The sequence below is a fragment of the Rasamsonia byssochlamydoides genome, assembly GCF_041956645.1.
Source record: "Rasamsonia byssochlamydoides strain NRRL 3658 unplaced genomic scaffold VTN77scaffold_7, whole genome shotgun sequence".
Lineage (NCBI taxonomy): Eukaryota > Fungi > Ascomycota > Eurotiomycetes > Eurotiales > Trichocomaceae > Rasamsonia > Rasamsonia byssochlamydoides.
The window spans coordinates 260,455-279,705 of record NW_027192390.1 but is presented as its reverse complement, the minus strand read 5'-3'; the positions used below and the strand labels follow the sequence as shown (position 1 = coordinate 279,705).

The following is a 19,251-nucleotide window of genomic DNA, read 5'->3' as shown; positions in this document are numbered from 1 at the left end:
CCCCCCCTACCTACCTACCTGCCTACCTAGCCCTAGCTGAGCCACAGCCCTGGCTTAGCCTCCCCGGTTGGGTCCCTTGCTGTCGGTGCTGCTAATAGTAGGAACCATAGTCTCTAGTCTATAGGTAACGGGCGCGGGTGGTAACTGGTGTAAGACCCCGCGAGGGCGGCCCGCCACACCATCAGGAAAGACCACTTTACGATCTATCCACTTGTCAGAGAGCTGTTCCAGGCTCCAGCCTGTCTCAACCTTTGCTTCATTGACAGGACTCACTAGAGTAGCTGTTGGTGTGATGTCTGGTATCAGCTCGACAGATGTCTCGGGTTCTGTTTGAGAGTCTAGACAGGTTCGTTGGTTGGTTGCACAGCGCATGCATACGGAGTACTACTGAGTAGGGCAGCCAGCCTTCGAGACAAACACCCATCCATCTACTGTATCCATGTATGTCGTACAAAAATGATAATAATAACAACCATCCTGGACAGTTCAGCTGATATCCTAGATAAAGCCGTCGTGTTCGCTGAATAATGAATCTATATTTATCCCGAGTGAAGTACTCCGTACGCTTTGGCCTCCTCGGCTTCCTCCGGATCCCCCTGCCCTCCCGGAGAAGGAATCCGGGGGAAGATTCCTTTGTCTGATGCATGCCATGTAAGTAGCTCAGCTTACTCTTACTCTGACATTGCAGGGTTGGGGATGTCCTACGTGTATCCGTACAGGGTATGTATGCACATAATACGCCATACGGCGCCTTGTGTCGGTGTCGGTGTAGCCTACGTAAGTAGTAAGAATAAATTGATAATTATTAATAAGTGGTGTAGCAGATGCATGTAGGCAACCGGGGGACAGATAGAGAGGTACGGAGCAGGCTATTTGGAATCATTCTTGGCTCTTACTCATCAGGGAAGAAAGAAAGAGTCGACTTGTACGAAGGACTCTGTACAGCTAGCTTATTTCCAGGCATATGGCGGTCTACAATGATCATGCCAACCTGGCTGCACTGAGCTGACTCCGTCGTCCAGCACCGACTTAGGAATATCATCCTGGATAATATTGCACGTACAGATTATCTGTTGGTGTGATCATTATCATCATTATTATCTCGCGCAGGGATTATTTTGACTAGACGAGTCGACAAACCAGGTACCCTCAAATTCCGCTGAGGTGTGATGAGTGAGATGAAGAATCAGCGGTAACGATATTAATTATCATGATATGATCGAAATGGATGGATGTTAGTACTTCGAATGCAGTCCGAGTCATCACTCTTCTGGAATGAGATGCTCATAGGTACAACGTACAGTATCTAGACACGATGATGGATGTTGCTGCCTACTCATAATAACCTATGTCCTCTGCACCTACCTATCTACCTGTTCTATCTAGAAAAAATAATATCATGCGAGTGTGGTGGACACTGGGCACTGCGAACGATCGTCTTGGCTTTGTATGTCTTATTTTCGATAACGCATGGAAGGCACTTGGAAGCCTGATTGAGTTGGGCATTCTTCAGTGACAGTCCAACCTTAGGATCTGCAGAATAACGGTGTGGACCACCATGTGGTGTGGTCAATCAAAATGGATCCTTGATCCTTAATTCTTCACGTGTGTTTGTCCAGTGGGTCGTGGACCCAACGGTCCGACCGGCGACCACTCCCGCGGGAGTCCATTTTTAGGTAAACGGGCGGGCCGGTCCTTTTCTAGAAACTTGCCTTTGGGGGTTCTCCGTGCCCACTGACCAGTGTCCACTGGTACACTGCACGCAGGCCCCCAACTGAGCCAACTACCTAGGTACCTACCTTAATAGGTAGTAGGTATCTACCTATCTAGGTAGGTACCTAGGTAGTTGCTCAGAATAGGTGCTTACAGTTGATGGAACATATTATTCTGGCTATCAATCAATCCATTAATTAATTATACCTATGGATGTTTTCTAAATGGTTGGCGTGTGTTTGTCTATCTGCCGTCCGTTTGTCTGTCAACCTTGCATTGAGTCTGACTCGGACAGTCTGACTGATCCTGATCCTGATGGCCAAGGAATTATAATATGATGCGCATGCATGACGCGCCTAGAGCGTTACTTTAAAATATACTCCATAGAGTCCATATTTCGTACAGATGGGGGTGTGGGTTAACTATTGGACACGTTCCTCTGGTTGTTGATATTACTCCTACTAGGCTTAGGTGATGGATTACATGATCACGGGTCAGAGCTTCTTCTTGGCGACCCGCCCTGCATGTCTGCCATGTGGCAGTTGGGTCCATTTCCCACCGCGTGGGAACGGAGGTGCTGACTGTCACTGACCAACCGATCGACCGACCGACTGACTGAATGTAACGTTGCACCCGTCGAAGGTGTTTGTTTCTGCAGTGACAGGCTGGCAGTTATGATTACGATCTACGCCGCACTCCGTGAACTGAGCTGCGTCGGAGGACAATCTCACTCCGTCCTCCGTTATGTGTTCAAACTGGCGGTGAGCCTGAAACACAGTAATACATAATCATTGAATATCCCCCCCTATCGAGGTCTTCTAGAATGAAAAGGAGAATCTGGAGTAAATAATCCTCCAGAGCATTGGCCATTATTGATCGCTCCGTACGGACCGAGATTGGGGGTGAATACGGATCAAACTTTTCATCGGATGACTAACTCAGGGGTTACAACTTCCTAAGTGGGACATTCACCTACCCAGATAGGAAGCTGTATTTATCCACGGGAATCGCGGACATCTAGCCGAAGGTACAACCGGGACGGGAAGGTACAGTAAACCCCCTCCCACAAAAAAGGAAACTGCCCGGGGAGGTCGGCTACGCCGCACGCGTCTACCCAGGTCAACGGGGTAACTCGGAGACACTCCGAAGAAAGATGATGAGTCCAGTCGCTCGCTCACCCTCAGGGAGGCGCGTTATTACTAACTCAACTCAATTCAATCCCGTCGCAACGGGCCGGGTAATTAGCCAACCGTCTACCGGCAATCCGCGAGCTGAACAAAGTCTAGTCGAGTCGACTAGAGGGTAGGTACCTAGTACTCGGTAGCAGATATGAGGAATCAGAATTGATTAAATTGCTCGATCTCGCTTAGAGGCTGTCGATGGTCTGCTCCCGAAGTCCTTCCTATAAAATTTAACTCCGTGCCCCTTACGGAGTAGACGGAGAACGCGGCGAAAATCGATCCAAGCTCCCAAGGGAACGGTCCGGCGTCGCGCGGAAGCGCCACCCAAGTTCCCCGGAGGAAGCTTGCGGGCCCTATTCACTAGTTCCCAGCCGCGCGGGAAAACAAGCAGAGCTCGGAGGGTAGTTACCTAGGTACTGGAATCGTAAGCGAAGACGGCGTCAAGGTATGGGCCTATGGCACCTTTGGGCATCGTTTTCCTGAAAGAGCTCCAGTTCTTCCAGGATGCTTTGCGATCGGTTTCTAATAATAATTGCCCCATCGAGAGGTTCTTACACGGAGGCGAAACTTCATCAGACTTTGTCGAGGAGTCGTTGCGTAGGTTTTGGTGCTCTCGAGTCTCGACAGAGACTCGACGGAGTGTAGAGTATGGAGTTATCAGAGGTTCGGCTCCCATTGCGCTGGAACACAAAATCCAGTGCGGCGTAGTCCTATTCAAGTCTCATAGCATACTGTGCCACAACGCATGCTCCCGTTCAGGGGATAACCCTGCCAATTCCCAAAGGAAAGGAACCTCTTCTCCAGAGCGACAGAGTGACAGGGAGATACTTTAGTTTATTAGCAACGGCTATCGAGAAATAGAGGACCCAAATTCGAGGTTTCAGTGGGGCGATTCGAGGTTCCCCGGGACCCGGTTCCAACGTTACCCCTGGGACGGGACCCTAGTGACAGGTCTGCGCCTCCATCCTTGGGAATTTGGAGTACCGACAAAGCACATATATAGAGAGCGCTCTGGGTCGGTGGAGAGCATGCGAAAACAGAGTTTATATCCATCGAATCTCGTCCTTGACCTATCTGCGGAGAGGAGAGTTAGCTGTCCTGTCATAAGGCCCGACTCGCCTCACTTCAGCACCTTCTTTCCTTTGTTATTTCACTTTCATCTCATTGGCCCAGTTCTGAATTGATATCCGAAGAAGAAAAAGAAAACACAGATACCACCGAAATTGTAATCTGTTTGGACACGTTACATCCCGACGTGGTTGCTTTTTCTTCGTTGGGCGCGCGAATCATTCGAGACCGTTTGCGTGCCGGACAGACGGACCGTCGCCTTTTACCTCGGAGCGACAAAGACTGCCAGACAAACAACCCACAACTTGCTTGCCAAAGACCCTGAACAACGACTGTCTGAGTCATAGCGCGACTTGCAAGACTTAGCAAGCAGTTATCATTATTGTTGTTGTCGTCGCGACTCTTGTTCTTTGCTACCCAACCATCTTGCTGCGTTGTCTGTCGGTCTGACAAGCAAGCCTTGTTTCCTAACGAACCAACCATTTCGACCCTGCCACACCGCTCTCATTATTATTCAACAGACAAAGGTGGTGTGGATAGATCAATCTGCAGGACATCTTGCTTCTACCCGCTGCATACGCAAGAACCCGGATCCCCGCGCATTGCTTATCTGTCATCTCACCGCCTTCATCCCTTGCGGGTGGCCTCGATAAAAAAAGTATTCTCCGTTTTCTTCAATAGGTACGTTATCTCCCTGCATGCATACCGCCGGAAGCGCTCTGACGTCTCGAAGCCAGCAACGGCCAGCTGAGTTGTTCTTTCCATTCCTCCGCGTTTCTCTGCCACCCACAACAAACAAACCGTCTTGTGTGTCAGTGCTTCGGCCCTTGACACTCTGCCCCATCTGTGCACAGTGGCGCTGTGACTCTGGCTGGTGACTGTGACGTGCCCCCAAGTGTTGGTGTCTCGTCACAAACGCCGAAGCGAACGAGAAGACCAGAGTGCATCGCCGGGTGCTGGCAGGGCTGAGAGCAATCATCTGCCCAGCGCCTGTCATCTGCCCGACGACTTCGCCCGCTTACGGCCACGCGCCAACGAGAGAGCGCTCCCCCACCCCGCCCTGCCTGCGGACCGATCCACGGGGGCCGCCGCGATTCCCCAACAACGCCGCCCGCACTAGGACTAGGACGCCCTGCAGGTTTATTCATTGTTACAAACTTACAACTTACTTCCTGCCAGGGGCCACTCGCATCATCGGATTCATCGCGTCCTGTCACCGCTCCTTCAGAGCTGTCATATTTATCAGTCCGATCTACTCCCTTCCCCCCCTTTGTCCCCAAAAACAAGCTCATCGCAAATATCACATTTTTCGGTGTGATACATTCCATACTTGCTTCTCTGTCGACTTGACTTGCTCTTTGTTTATCTTATCCGTGGCTCGACCCGACGCATCCTTCCGTAAGGGGTACTAGCCCTCGCTGCCTACCCACCATCCCCGCGGTCGATATCCCACCGCCACATCAGTCATATAAGACTCGCCTTGACCCCTCCTGGTCGTGGTTCAACATCCTCCACCACAGACCTGATCTCGTTGAACATCAACATCCTTTTTACTCTTCTTCACATCACATACAACTGCACAACATGCGGTTCAGCTTCAGCTTCAGCAACAGCACATCCTCCTCGCCTTCGCCTTCGCCTTCCTCACTACCTCCGCCTCCGCCTCCACCGACGCCCAACGACACTCTGTTGGACATCTCCCCGCGCAAGTCCTCCTTCACCATGACCATGGGCATGAGCAGCTCGTGCGCGTTTCCGTCATGGCCTAACCGACCATCGCTCGAGTGCTCCGACTCCGAGTCCACCGCCAGCTCCTACCTGTCAGACGAAGACCTCTTTCTGGATCCAGTGACTCCTTCATCCGAGGCAGTCATCGACGAAGAGTCTGCCGATTCGATCGTCGGCGCTCCTGACTTGACGACGGAAGAGCAAATCCAAATGATGCGCGCTGCAGCCGAAGAGGATGAGCGACGCATGCAATTCCTGGCCCACGTTCACGCTCACGCCCGCGCCCAGCAGGCTTTTCGAGTTGCCCAGCTGGCTGCTGCAGAACGCGAGAACGCCAGGCGGAGGAAGCGACGTGTGGTCACTACTGACAAGAAGCGCCGGTCGACGTCATCCTCATCCAAGACGTCCGCTACCACGCGCATGTGAACGATTTCTTTCTACGGGGAATCGAGCGCAGGCGCAGGCGAACCCCATTCTACCGTTGATTCATTACTTGTTACAGCCATCTCTACGACGGCCCATTATTGCATTGCAGGAGCATCTTGGAGCATCCGGCGCGTGCATGTCTTTTTCTCTTTTCGGGAATTATCGATAAACCGTGATTGTCCGAGACTTTCCGAATCGGCAAAGGCGAAGTCCTCGTGTCACCATCCGCATTCTCTATCCCGACATTTACCAGGCCTGATCCGAGGAACAAAGGCCTTTTCCCACATCGAGATTCGTGGGAAATGAATCTCCATCGAACCTCACCCGCCGTTGTTGTCAATGTAACGGTGAGGCGAAACGCGCCGCACCCTTGCAAGAGGGGTGGGTTTCTGAGACGCGCTTCCCGGTATCGTCGATACAATACGTGACCGTATCGGCGTTACAACTTCCGGTCGCGTTCTCCCCGCAGCGTTCCTTCTCGCCCGACACGGGCAGTCTCCGTCGCTGCCCGATGGTGGTCGCTTTGCTTAGCTCTGCAACCACATGTCTCTGTCTTCGATCTTGCCATCCCACCCTCATCCGGTGGCATCCCACCTCCGTCGTCTCTTATCTACCAATCGAACCTCGACCTCTTCACCGCTGGTCACATCTCTGGCTGTTCTTTCCTGTTCTTTCCTCAGCCTTCGCGTGTTTCCTTGTTTTTGTTTCATGTCAGCATGACTCACACTCACCACATCATACACTGCGTGTGTCTCCATTTCTCTGGTCTGCTCGTTTTCTTCTGGTTTGTTCTAGCGGCGGAGTTCTCCCGGCGTTGTGGTCTTGTTGTCTAGCGTCCTGTGTTTCCTCCCATTGCGATAGCCATATACCCCACGTTTCTTTTTCTGTTTTTTTTTTCCGGCGATTTTTTGGACTTGCTTATAATACCCCGATACCAGCATAGCATAGCATGGATAGCAGTGTTTGATTGCATCATACCATTTGTCATTAGCCTGCCTTTTCTTATCATTAGCATTAGTCAGGACTGAGAGAATCAGATCCAATGTCAACAGATTTGAAATCTCACTTTGCTTCCAGTGCGGAGTACTCAGTAAACGTAAACTCTTGCCCTTATCGTAAAGCGAGACGAACCTAATCTTTCCAGATGGTTGATAAGTATGCATGATTATTTTTTACCAATCAACCGCGATTATTGCTAGCAATTCTGATATTTCTTCTTTTCCTTCTGTGCCATTTCTTTAGCTCTTTTCAAAGTACTCGAAGTCGATACCAATTAGCTTTACTGCCATCTGAAGACATTCTTCCCCCTTTCTCTTTCTTTTCCTTTCTTTCTGTACCACTTTCCTTCCAAAGATGTCCAGAAATAACCTCTTCTCTCCAGCAGCTGGATTCTGAACGGAACGAAGCCAGCCCGGCTAAATTGGGTTTTGTTCGTTTCACAGGATCGGTTTTTGTGGAGGAGGGGTAGACTCAGAAAGAACTCAACCAACACCGAACTGCCTTTTAACCTTAAGTGTTTCACAGTGCTGTTCGGGATCAAGATGCCGATCTCTGGATATTATCATAAGTCAGGGAGGTTCTCCGCACGAGATGAAACCGTGAAACTGGCTGTGAATATGTAATGTTCGTGTACTGTACGAGCTTTGGTAGATAACTATACGGATTTTTTTTAGAGCGTTGTCGCCTTTTTATTATACTATTACGTGGTTAATAAAAGTCTCGCCATGTCATCGTTAGGAGAAAGAAACCCCTTCAGAATCGCGATCATCGGCGGCGGTATTGCAGGCCTCTTTGCCGCCCTCTCCATCCACCACCACTGCTATCGTCAGAACCAGAAAGATGCCAATACCAATGTCAGTGACAATACCAACGGCAGTAACGGTCTCAACACCAAGTTGGATATAGAAATCGACGTGTACGAGCAGGCGCCTGAGTACAAAGAGATCGGGGCCGGGCTGGGCCTCGCCGTCAACGCGGCCAAGCTGCTCGACCGCATCGGCCTGTTTGACGACGTGCGGGCGATCGCGGGCTCCCGCGGCGGCGTCTGGATCTCGTTTCGTCGGTACGACGATAGCAGGGAGATTCATACCGTCCCGCTCAAGGATGAGACTACCCGCCAGAAGCAGCTGTCTGTCCATCGGGCGGAGTTCTTGGAGATTCTTGTTCGAGCGGTCCGGGACAGGAAGGCAGCGACGTTGCATACCAATAAGAGATGTGTTCAGTTGGAGGTGAGTACATACACTGGGTTGGTTGATGATGGAGATTGACTGTGCTTAGGACCTCGGCGAAGAGATGAAAGTGACCTTTGCGGATGGAACCACCACCACGGCGAATCTGGTCATTGGGGCAGATGGGATCCATTCCACCGTGCGATCACACTATATTGTGAGTTCATCGATTCAGACACCAAGCCGTGACTCTACAAGAGTTCGTTCAGAGTTTTAACTGCTCGACTAGGGCGACAATGCTCAATTTGGCAATATGATCGTCTACCGGGGCCTCTGTCCCATGTCCGAGGTGCAAGGGTGGTGGCCCTTCGATACGTATTCCGTCAGCTGGCTAGCCCCGGGCAAGCATGTTCTCGTCTACCCCATCAGCAGCAACAACATCCTGAACATCGTGGCGTTCGTCACCACCAAGAAAGAGGACCTGGGCGATACGACCCAGGAGAGTTGGACGATGGCCGGCGACAAGGACTCCGTGAAGCGGGATTTCAGCGAGTTTGACACGCCGGTCCAACGCGTCATTGAGCTTATGGATACGCAGCCTCAGAAGTGGATTCTCTACGACCGTCAGCCGTTTAAGAGATGGGTGTTCGCGGGCGGCAAGGTTGCGTTATTGGGAGACGCAGCACATGCGATGCTCCCTCATCAGGGTGGGATCTCGTTCTTCTAACATTTGCATTCTCCTTGCTGAAATTTGAAACTGACACTTTTTTTTTGCCTTTTCAATATAGGAGCCGGAGCTGGCCAGGCCGTAGAAGATGGCTACATCCTCGGCCGAACCCTTCACGACTTTCTCTCCAGCAGATCAGCAACAACGACAACAAATACCACTCGTTCCCAGGAAGATTGGCTTCACGTCTATCAATCGGTTCGACTTCCGCGCACAGAAAGAGTCCAGGCCACCTCCCGACAGGCTGGAGAGCTGTACGAGATGGAAGCGCCGGAACTCAAGGGGTTGACATATGACGAGTGCGTTCCTATAGTGAAGAGCAAGATTCAAGATCGCATGGACTGGATCTGGTCCGAGGATATTGACCAGGCGTATGAGAAGGCGAGAGGTTAGAAATGCGTCCTAGGTATACACCAGGCACTAGCCAATTTCAAGACTACACTACTGTTCTGTCAGTTTTTGGGATGTCGAGTCTGATCCCATTCCACCAGACTTATTAAGCTTGACAAAGGCATCCTCACCAATTCGTACATTTTCCCCCCTGTAAGGCGCGTTATATCATGTTCCAGTTCTTAGAGTACCTTTTGGGCCTTGTTGCGCTGCCTAAAATACCACTCTTCCTCTAGGCTAAGATACCTCAATTCCTAGAAGTGGATTCTGTTTACTCCTTGAATTAATTGCGGAAAATTTTCTACCATGTCCAAGTCTGACAAGATTACAGTACAAAAAGAGTTCTGAAACTCATCTGCTAGTACTGCAGGGAATAGATGATCCTACCTAGATACTGTAACTAGGCATAATTAATGATAGGTTCCTCGGGAAGTCAAGCGGGAACTTGAAGCTTATCGATAAGCGGGCCGAATGATTGTCCGGCTAATTTTCATGAGCTCATCTCAGCCGCAACCTTTTCCCTCCAAGTCAGCATATACTCATCAATTCAGCTAGCTGCTCTGATCAATCACTGCAAATATGTCAGGGCCTTCAGAAGAAGCTCCCTTGAGTGAGCTATGTACGATCTGGTATGTACCTCTTCTCCTTCCCCACTGTTTAGGTTCCCTCCGGCTAAACCAACGTCAACAGTCACATCAACGTCCCCAAGTATCGGTGTCCACGCTGTTTTACTAGAACTTGCTCCCTAGTCTGCAGTCAACGGCATAAGAAATGGTCACAATGCTCAGGCGTGCGTGACCCCGCCGCCTACCTGCGTCGCAGCGAGCTCGCCACTCCGGCGGCCTTCGATCGGGACTTCAACTTCATCACCGGAATCGAGCGGTCGCTCGAGCGCGCGGAGCGAGATGCAGAGAATCGGGGAATCTCTCTGGAGCATGACTACATCTGCAGCCTCGACGGGAAAGGCGCCAGCAAGAAGAGGAAGCGTCCGCCCGAGATGGTCAAGGGGGAAGCAGGCTTCTTGCGGGGTGCGGAGGCGGCCGGGGTGAAGCTCGAAAGGGCTCCGAGGGGAATGACCAGGAATAAGCAGAATGCTTCCCGCTGGCATCAGAAGTATGTATCTACGTTCTTTCTTTCTTCAAAACATAGCTGACGTCTTGATTCAGACACAAGTGTCTCACCTGGACAGTGGAGTGGGTCACTCCATCTGGACAACGGACCCTGAGGAACTGCCTGGAGACGTGCACTCTCGCAGAGGCTTATGACCGGGTATATCCTGTGCCAAAGGAGGAGAAGGAGAAGCAGAGTAACCCTTCTCGCTTGCAAGACAAGGAGCCAGGGTTGAGGGAAGAGACGAATGGTGATCTTTCATCTTCGGGGAGCCATGAACAACAGCTTGCTCCAACAACGGATACCTCTTTGGCAGGTAGTCAATACAATGAAGGGCTTCGCGAGGCTGAGATGGACCCGTCTCGCGAGGAACAAGGGCCAGATGCTGCAGCAAAGATCGACGGGGATGAGTCTCAAGCACCACCTGCGTCGGAAGTACAGGACAGCCAGACCCAACAAACACAAACTCAGCCATTAGATGATTCGTTACCCTCTTCTTCTACCTCTATATCAGCTCCTGCCGAACCTCTTCCTCATCGCAATCTTTACTTCTATCTTCACCGCCCACGAACCGCCACGCGACAAACGGTCTTGATTCCTGTGTCTCCGACCGCCCCGCTCAAGACCATTTTGCGCAACCGCACAATTGTTGAATTCCCGACTATCTACCTCTTGGAATCATCTCCCAAAGAGCTCTCTACGAAAGAGGACGGCGAGTTTCTCCTAGAGGAGCTGTATCTACAAAGTCTCGGAGAAACGGGAGAAGAGACAGAAGACGACACTAGCAGCAGCAGCAGCAGTGACAGCAGCGACACATTAGGCGATGATGACGAAGACGAGGACGAAAATGAAGAAGAAAGTGACCTTCTTGCCAATCAAGCCGGCACAGCATCAGTTCCAAACCTGAACAATATCGACGAGAAGAAGGTCCTCGAGGTCCTCAAACAGGATCTCTACCAGGCTGGTAGTACTACTACGACTGCTTGATAAACAAGCCACAGCGATAGCGACAGTGACACATAGATCATTCGATGACATATCTCAACAAAGAAAGAGATATGTTTTTTTTTGCTTGCTCATAGTATAATATAATTATTAATATTCTTTCCAGTCTTCATAGGTAATGATAATGATGATACTCATGATCATAATGCTCCAACAAACATCATTATTCTCATGCTCCTCACCTTTTCCCTTTCCCTCCATTTTCCCTCTCTGCCAGTTCATCCGGTTCATCCGTTCAAGGCTCTCTCTGTCTATCTATCTCTCCTTTCACTTTCACTCTCGATCTTTTATTTTCTTTTCTATTTGGTCATATCTCAATTTCATTTCATCAGGAGCCTTGATGCTTGACGCATGCATGCTCGATCCAAGTCTCCAAGTCATGGATGAATGACGGGATTGCAGTGACTGGTCAGATCCTAGCTACCTACTACATAGGTACATACTACAGTACGTACCTAAGTTCGTAGTTCCTTAATCTCCTGAGGTTAACTAACTGCGGGTGTTGGATTGCTGTGTGCGTGTATTGGTAATGTATCCATTTGACCTCAAATCATACTGATTTGATACAGATACAGATACAGATACTGCTGGATGGATCCAGGGATGACCTACCTATCTTTATCACATCACACAGCGGCACGGGTGCGTTTGGATTGGTTGGTTAGTTAATAGGATACACCTACTAGCAGCTCAGCTCCAGCAACAACAGCATTGCTTTAAATATTAATAAAAGGGGCGAGGGAGCACTCGGGCTCGCCTGTACTGTACTCATCAGGATCGTCATGGGCGCTACGTATGTAAGCTGCTGTTGCTCGCAGATATCTAAGAACCTTCCAAGGTTAAATAGATGATTATGACGCAGTGTTCGGACGGCGGCAACCTGCGTATCGTGATTACGATGAATGATGGGACCGAAGATGTATGTAGATTCGATCGCTTGAGTGCGGAAGGCCTGCGCCATTTGTATATATACCGTTAATAATAGAATCACCCAAAGCATATCCAATATCCAATCCAATACAATACAAAACTTATCAACAACAAAGTTCCCCAGGCAAAGTTGTAAACAGGGTATCATGCATCATGACTGTCGTGACAGAAGCTCCGCAAAAAAAAAAGATGCGGAATGTAACCGGAACCATAGTTTATGTTGGCTCCCAATCTATTGAACTGCGAATGTATGACTGACGACGAGCACGATTGGCTCTTCCAGTCAATAAATCAAGAATCACTCTTGAAGACTGGCTCGGCGTGCCCTCCGTTCATAAACGGGAAAGGCTGCCAACAATGATAGTATTATCATTAATGCACGGACGAAGCCAAGGTCATGTCCAGACATTGTCAACCTCAGCCAGCACACAATGGCAGCCAAATGGGGAATGATCGATCAGTTGATCGATCGACATGACGATCGACATGACGATCGACATGTGGTATTGACCACAATCCAGAAGGTATTGAACTGTCGAACAGTACTCATGTAACAGGGCTGCTCGTATCTGGTATATGCACCTCGTCCTTAGCTAAGACAGGCGAGATTAACTCCGTCGAGACTGTGCGAATTTCATCCTCCGGCGCAGCCTCTTCAGGGCTTTCCGCCTTCAGCGCATCACGCTTCGACTCTGTCGGCGACATGTTCAACTGCTCGGATCGACTGGGCTTGAAATGCAACCGTCCGCGCTCTACCGCACGGAGGAGCGCATTTACTTCGTCCGAAAGAATGCCCTTTAATTTGCTCATCGTCTCATCCGAAATCTCCGACGGGCTGACGCGCCAGCCAAGTCGATCCTGCTCTTCCGACACTACTGACTTGGACGCGACGGATGGTACGCCAGTAACTAGTTTATGTAGCATCGTCGGAGAGAGATCGCCGGGGCGCCGTGCCACTTTTGCAGGCTTCTGCTTCGGGGCAGAAGAAGTGGATGCCATCTCTTCGGGAAGACGTTTAGGAGGTCGGTATATCCGAGAATTCGGCCCTTCGCCAACTTCTTTACGAATCTTGTAGTACACAAGACCCAAGGTGGCGGCCAGGGCCTGATGGCATGCTTCCGGATATAGGCGAGCCGCTTCAGCGCGGGTCAGATTGGATGAACGTTCACTTGAGTCGCTCGAGTCACTATCGTCCGGAAGCATACCATCATGATGCATCCGACCCCAATGCTGATAACCGCCCAGCTCGTAGAATTCCGCGAGCTCGACTAGTCGGTGGACTGTTGGGAGAGTAGATTAGAGATCAAATCGTGATAACGCTAGTGAGAAATTACTCACTTCGACTTCTCTTCTTAAGACACCAAAAGCGCCAGACGGTCGGTGGAAAATAGTCGGGATACCGAAGAGTACCGTCGTCCTCGATCTTGGGAACAGGATTGATGGGTGCATGTATCGTATACGCCAGTGAGTTAAATCGAACCCGATCCATTTGGGCCTGGCGTGCTTCCATCAATGAGAGGCGGTTGGAGACACTGCTCAGATGACGCGAGGTATCATGCTGCAGGGTCATCAAATCGGTGCGGATCTGGCTGACGACGGTGTGCAGCTTGCTGATCTCGACATGACAGCCGCAGACATCAGACTGGAGAGTGTCCAAATTGACCTGAACCTGCTGGACACTCTTCTGGAGACGGTCGACATCGCTGCGGAGGAACACGGCGCCGGTGCCCAGCTGGCCGAGGTGGGACTTGAGCTGAGAGAGTCCCAGCTTCAGTTGATCGACATCCGTCCGCAAAAGAGACACATTCACATCGATGCGGCCGGCGATGGCCCGATGGGCTTCGAATTCGCGGCGGATGTACTGATCCTCGCGGTTGCGACGGTCGACGTAGCCATCCTTGGTCAAGACAGTCGAACGGAGTTCGCTAACACGAGCGTCGAGCTGGTTGATGCGGTCGTGGATGTGCCAAAGAGCCGGATCGGACACGGCAGGCGGTGTGATTTCGCGGTGGACAGAGATGAGGGGACTGGAGACGGGTATAGACACGCTGGAAGCCCGCGAGAGGCTCCTCTCCAGCGTGGTAGTCATTGATACGGAAGGACGGGGATACGGAGGTCCCAGGGGGTGCTGAGAGTCGGTTCAGAGATCCATGGTGATGGTGGAATGGTGGTGAGGGAGGCGATGAGATGAGGCTGACGACGGTGTTGATGAGGGAGGGGAAGAGGAGAATAAGACTGAGCCGCAGATTGTGTGATCACAGCGAGTTGGGCGCGGTTGGGACACGATCAAGAATGGACAGAGTGCCACTTCGAATCGACCACCCCTTCCGGTGTGACGCTGACAGGGTCTGTGCGACGGCAGGCCAATCGATTCCAGCCACAACCACACTTCCCGGTCTTGGCAGGTAGACACTGTCGGGCGGCGAATAAGCGATTCGGACCCCACGGATCCACAGCCAATCGTGACCCCCTCTTCCGCTTTCTCCGCTTTATTATTACCTATTATTGGCCGGCTGACATGCCTCTCTGATCGTGGAAAAGGCATCCTTGCAACCTTATCACGCGCACAGCGCCACAGCCTGCCATGCTATCCCAGAAATAGAATCCATCTTCGAGGCAGACAGTGACCACGTGACAGGGTTGTACCCTTATCAGTTATCAATCTGGAGTCCTTCATGTAATATTCCAGACAGGTGCTTTATATGGCAAGTATATTCTACGGGTTGAAAACTTGGCGTACACATCATCCTTCGATAGTCTCCCAATTTTCTGAATGCTGATCTTCGCAAGAGTTTGTGCCACAAAAATGATCTTATGTAGAAGAGGTGAAGCTCCTGTACTCTGACTGGACTTGTTGATAAGACGTGCTCGGTTCGAATCCCTCTATTTCCTAGCATAATGCGGTCTAGTAAAATCCCTGCCCATCAAAAGCATAGGCGGAGGTTTTTGTAGCACCTGAGGGCCCCGGGCGTGAGCTTTTCGTATCCTTGCTGTAGGGTGAAGTGGTTGTCATTTCCTTTTTGGGAACATACGACGCTCCCAGCCCTCCTGCCTTTCAGGCTGCTCAGTAAGTTTTTTTGATGGTTCTGCTCCTTCCCACCTCGTTATTACATGTCCTGATGCACCTACTATTTTTAATTTTTTTTCTTCAGCTATTTCTCCGGGTCATCAGACTTCTCGATGTCTTGTTCATCACCATCTGCATTCTGCATACGTATGTCTAGAATCAAATCACTACGAAAGAATATCTGATATCTCGAAGTGGTACTGAACGCGTCAAGACTCACTCACGATGTTGCTCAACGTTCTTCACACCCTCGTGGCTCTCGCTGCAGTGCCGACAATTGCTTCAAAGACATCCCATCCCGGCAGACCTGTCATGTTTACAACCGAGGATGGACGGCAAGTGCCTGGTCCGGACTGTGACTGCTATGTCGTTTCGGGGCCTGAGCCAGGATTCTTTCAACACTATCGTTTCTGGGATTTTCGATCGGTGCCTCTCGATCCAGCGGTTGCGAAAGACTACAACTTCTATCCTAGCGTCGGCGTCCACGAAGATCCTCATGGGGATGATGACCAACCAATTCTGCTCAAAGACACGCCCTTTGCAAACGATTGGAATATCCAAGACTGGCACCGGAATGGGTCTCGTCTGTTCCCCATTACCATTGTGAATTCAAACAAGAATGTCTTCATCACTAAATCGTATTCTGGCGGGGCCTCGACGTTCCTTGCGTTGCGTAACACGCGTTTGGAAAAGTATTCCTCCACGGCAGAAATCGAGACCAGCTTTCGAAACTTCTTTCATTGCTCCCTGCGAGTGAGGCTTCGCCTTCTCGGCAAGGACGAGCCTATCCTCTCTCCTCCAACTGAGCAACAAGCCCTCGTCGAAGAAAACCAGATGATGATGATGGCCAATCCAGAATCAGTGGCTCTCGTCCGCCGCAATGCAAGGCGACATCCACCTCCGAACGGGGCGTGTGCAGGCATCTTCACCTACTATTCAACAACCAGCGAGTCAGACATCGAAATTTTGACCGCCGATCCGCCGAATCGAGTTCACTATGCCAATCAGCCGGACTATGACCCTGTCCTCGATCGAGTGATCCCTGGTGCAAGCGAGGTGAAGGATGTCCCGGTCCCCTGGACCTCATGGTCGACACATCGGCTCGACTGGTTCCCTAGCATTTCCCGTTGGTATGTGGAGAATATGCTTCAGTCCACTATGACCTATTCGGTGCCGATCGACCCGAGTATGTTGATAATCAACTTGTGGAGCGATGGGGGGCTGTGGTCCGGCAATCTGACCGTCGGTGAGAGCGTACACTTGGGTATCGAATGGATTGAGCTGGCCTACAATGTATCTGGCTCTCCCACTAGGAGAGAGGATGGTAACGACGACGATGATGGTGTGGATGAAGCACATATCCTGTTGCACCATCCACACGGCAAACGTCACCAGACCAACGGTCATGGACTGTTCAACAGTCAAGCGTTCGAGCATGAAGATCTTCAGAAGAGAGACCAAAGCAAGGGATGTAAAGTCATGTGTCGCATCGATAATATCAAACACAACGGTATTCCCGAGATTGTATGGAATTTTTCTCCCGACGCAGTACCGGAGACGGAGTAGGAGAGGACAGATGAGGATAGATGTCTTGGTCGGCTATTGTGCCAGTAATGTAGCCATTCTTAGTGTTCATGTTTATCACATTCGCACCGCACCTTTTGACCTGGGACCTAGGAGGAACAGGCCGAGCTCTACCCGGCTCTTCCTGGATCGTCGTTGCATTGTAGCAGTTATTAATAGAGATTCTTGAGCCCTACTGTACATACTTCCAATTGCGAATGTTGGAGACTTGGAGATCAATTAGTCAGTGATTTTATTAAAAAGAGGTGTTTCAAGCCGTGAATCTCTTCCTTTCCTTTAAAAAAACAAGACCAGCGTCGCAACCAAAATCTGGAAGCCAGTTTACTACCTAACGAGCGAGGGACCTTTCCGATGATCCCCGTTCTTTCATCCAACTCTACTAGAGAAGCATCTACAGGAGAAGGAGCAGTATACTAGAAAGAAAGAAAGAGCACGGTTGGGTGTTTGTTTTGATTGGAGAAAAAAAAAATCGCTTCAAATGCGCTTGCTTGCATGCAATTAAATTAAGTACATACAGGACAATAATGTCAAAAATGTGTACAGTACAGGAAAAATCAATCGATCGTGCATGACATGCATCTCGGTAGTAACTATCATAAATCAATCCAATCCCAACAAGTCAACAGGTCAACAGGTCAATGTCAAGTAAAATCATTCCTTCCTCTTTCTTTGCCCCAGACAGGAAAAACAAACACCTCGCTTTTTTTTATGCATGCAATGCAACAAGAGACAGACAGACGTATGGTCAGGAGCTCATAGCTTCGACTGACGGGTATCGATCGTATCATACAGGAAAAATCAAGAAATAACCACATGCACATGCACCCATTCAACGCCCAATGCCTTCCCCCCGTGTACAGGTAGACAAATGATGAAGATCCCTCCCAGAGAACAAGACATGACCGTAACAGTACAAACCCCAACTCCGCCAGATGCAAATAAGGAAAAAAGACAACCGAAATCAAAACCGTCGGGTGGGAGTCCGGCCTCTCCACACCCCGGACTGACTCGGTGACTACTACATACATGAGATATACATCGGTGCGACGATGGTACGTACGGACGGCGGAGTCCAACGGCATCGACGGAGGGTCTAGCCGGAGCTAGACCCAGTCAACATCGATGCCGTGGATCCGCCGCTGACCAAAACAGAACAGACAGGACAAGAAAACACACGTATTAAAAAATAAAAATCAAATATAAAAAAAAGAAAAAAAATCCTTTCCTTTCCTCCCCTCCCCCCCTTCCCGGTGGCAACCACGCTGCCACGCGTTTAACTTCCCTCCTGGGCGGCTTTACAGCCGCGACTCGCCGGACTCCCCTACGGGGTCAAACTCTCCCTCGAGCCTGCCGTTTATCAGCTCCGCGACGATCTTCTTTCGGAGTGTGATGATGTCGGCGGAGCTGTAAACGTCGGGCTCGAGGCCCACGGCCAAGGCCTTGGCCGTGGTTAGGAGAAAAACCCCGCAGTCGCTGCCGTTGTCTTGCTGCGGGGAGGCTGTCGGGAGGACGGTCCACTCCTCCTCCACGTACCGCCCCCGAAGCTCTCCCCGCAGCCACTTCTTGACGTTGTTGACGTGGGCGAGCGACCGGGAGCCCAGCGAGTCATAGTACTCAATGGACCTTGCGGTCGGCCGGACAACCAGCAAGGTCCAATGAGCACTATTGTGGACAGGTACGAATACCATGTCCACGTCCAGGAGGGCTTCTCCTCCAATCTTCGCGCGGGTTGCCCAACGACGGACAGACTCGTACCCCTTATCGCGAAGATTGGAGTAGAAGAAAGAGTTGAACGCGTGGTACTTCGGCCGATCCAGCCGACCCGCGTTCCCCGAGGCCCGGCGGAGGTAATCAACGAGGAGGGCGAGATATGCGTTGATTACCTCGTCGTTGAGCCAGGCCATCGGGGTGTGACAGGTTGCGAGGTCACGGCGGGTCAGTGGATCGCCGTTCAGCGTGGTTGCCAATTGCCGAGAATTGGGTGCCGACATTGCTTCGGCCACCCGCGCCTCCCACTTTGCGGATAATGGCCGCACGGCACGTCCTGGTTCCGGACGCGGGCGGACAGTGATCCGGCCCCGTTGCTTTCGTTCTATCTGCCGCCATTCGCGTTCGTGAAGGGCTTCGCGCCGGAGCGGCGGTCGAACCGGTGAT

At 50.9% G+C, this 19,251-nt stretch overlaps 6 protein-coding genes across 6 annotated transcripts; 4 read left to right on the top strand and 2 right to left on the bottom strand.

Annotated features, from left to right (window-relative positions):
- Positions 1 to 4,774: 4,774 nt before the first annotated feature.
- On the bottom strand, positions 4,775 to 5,290 carry VTN77DRAFT_8218 (uncharacterized protein; the record flags this gene model as incomplete). The annotated part of the gene is made up of 1 exon (XM_069424692.1): positions 4,775 to 5,290. The coding sequence occupies one exon, from the start codon at positions 5,288 to 5,290 to the stop codon at positions 4,775 to 4,777; it is 516 nt and encodes a 171-aa protein (XP_069280980.1).
- A 256-nt stretch (positions 5,291 to 5,546) lies between these two features.
- VTN77DRAFT_8217 (uncharacterized protein) lies at positions 5,547 to 6,116 on the top strand (the record flags this gene model as incomplete). Its single annotated transcript, XM_069424691.1, has 1 exon — positions 5,547 to 6,116. The coding sequence occupies one exon, from the start codon at positions 5,547 to 5,549 to the stop codon at positions 6,114 to 6,116; it is 570 nt and encodes a 189-aa protein (XP_069280979.1).
- A 1,724-nt stretch (positions 6,117 to 7,840) lies between these two features.
- On the top strand, positions 7,841 to 9,404 carry VTN77DRAFT_8216 (uncharacterized protein; the record flags this gene model as incomplete). The annotated part of the gene is made up of 4 exons (XM_069424690.1): positions 7,841 to 8,344; positions 8,394 to 8,501; positions 8,574 to 8,991; positions 9,073 to 9,404. 4 exons carry the CDS (start codon positions 7,841 to 7,843, stop codon positions 9,402 to 9,404), a joined length of 1,362 nt encoding a protein of 453 aa, XP_069280978.1.
- Positions 9,405 to 9,980: 576 nt separating this feature from the next.
- VTN77DRAFT_8215 (uncharacterized protein) lies at positions 9,981 to 11,498 on the top strand (the record flags this gene model as incomplete). Its single annotated transcript, XM_069424689.1, has 3 exons — positions 9,981 to 10,030; positions 10,092 to 10,514; positions 10,568 to 11,498. 3 exons carry the CDS (start codon positions 9,981 to 9,983, stop codon positions 11,496 to 11,498), a joined length of 1,404 nt encoding a protein of 467 aa, XP_069280977.1.
- A 1,494-nt stretch (positions 11,499 to 12,992) lies between these two features.
- Positions 12,993 to 14,535, bottom strand: VTN77DRAFT_8214 (uncharacterized protein; the record flags this gene model as incomplete). Its single annotated transcript, XM_069424688.1, has 2 exons — positions 12,993 to 13,726; positions 13,785 to 14,535. 2 exons carry the CDS (start codon positions 14,533 to 14,535, stop codon positions 12,993 to 12,995), a joined length of 1,485 nt encoding a protein of 494 aa, XP_069280976.1.
- A 1,203-nt stretch (positions 14,536 to 15,738) lies between these two features.
- VTN77DRAFT_8213 (uncharacterized protein) lies at positions 15,739 to 17,079 on the top strand (the record flags this gene model as incomplete). The annotated part of the gene is made up of 1 exon (XM_069424687.1): positions 15,739 to 17,079. The coding sequence occupies one exon, from the start codon at positions 15,739 to 15,741 to the stop codon at positions 17,077 to 17,079; it is 1,341 nt and encodes a 446-aa protein (XP_069280975.1).
- Between the last annotated feature and the right edge of the window lie 2,172 nt (positions 17,080 to 19,251).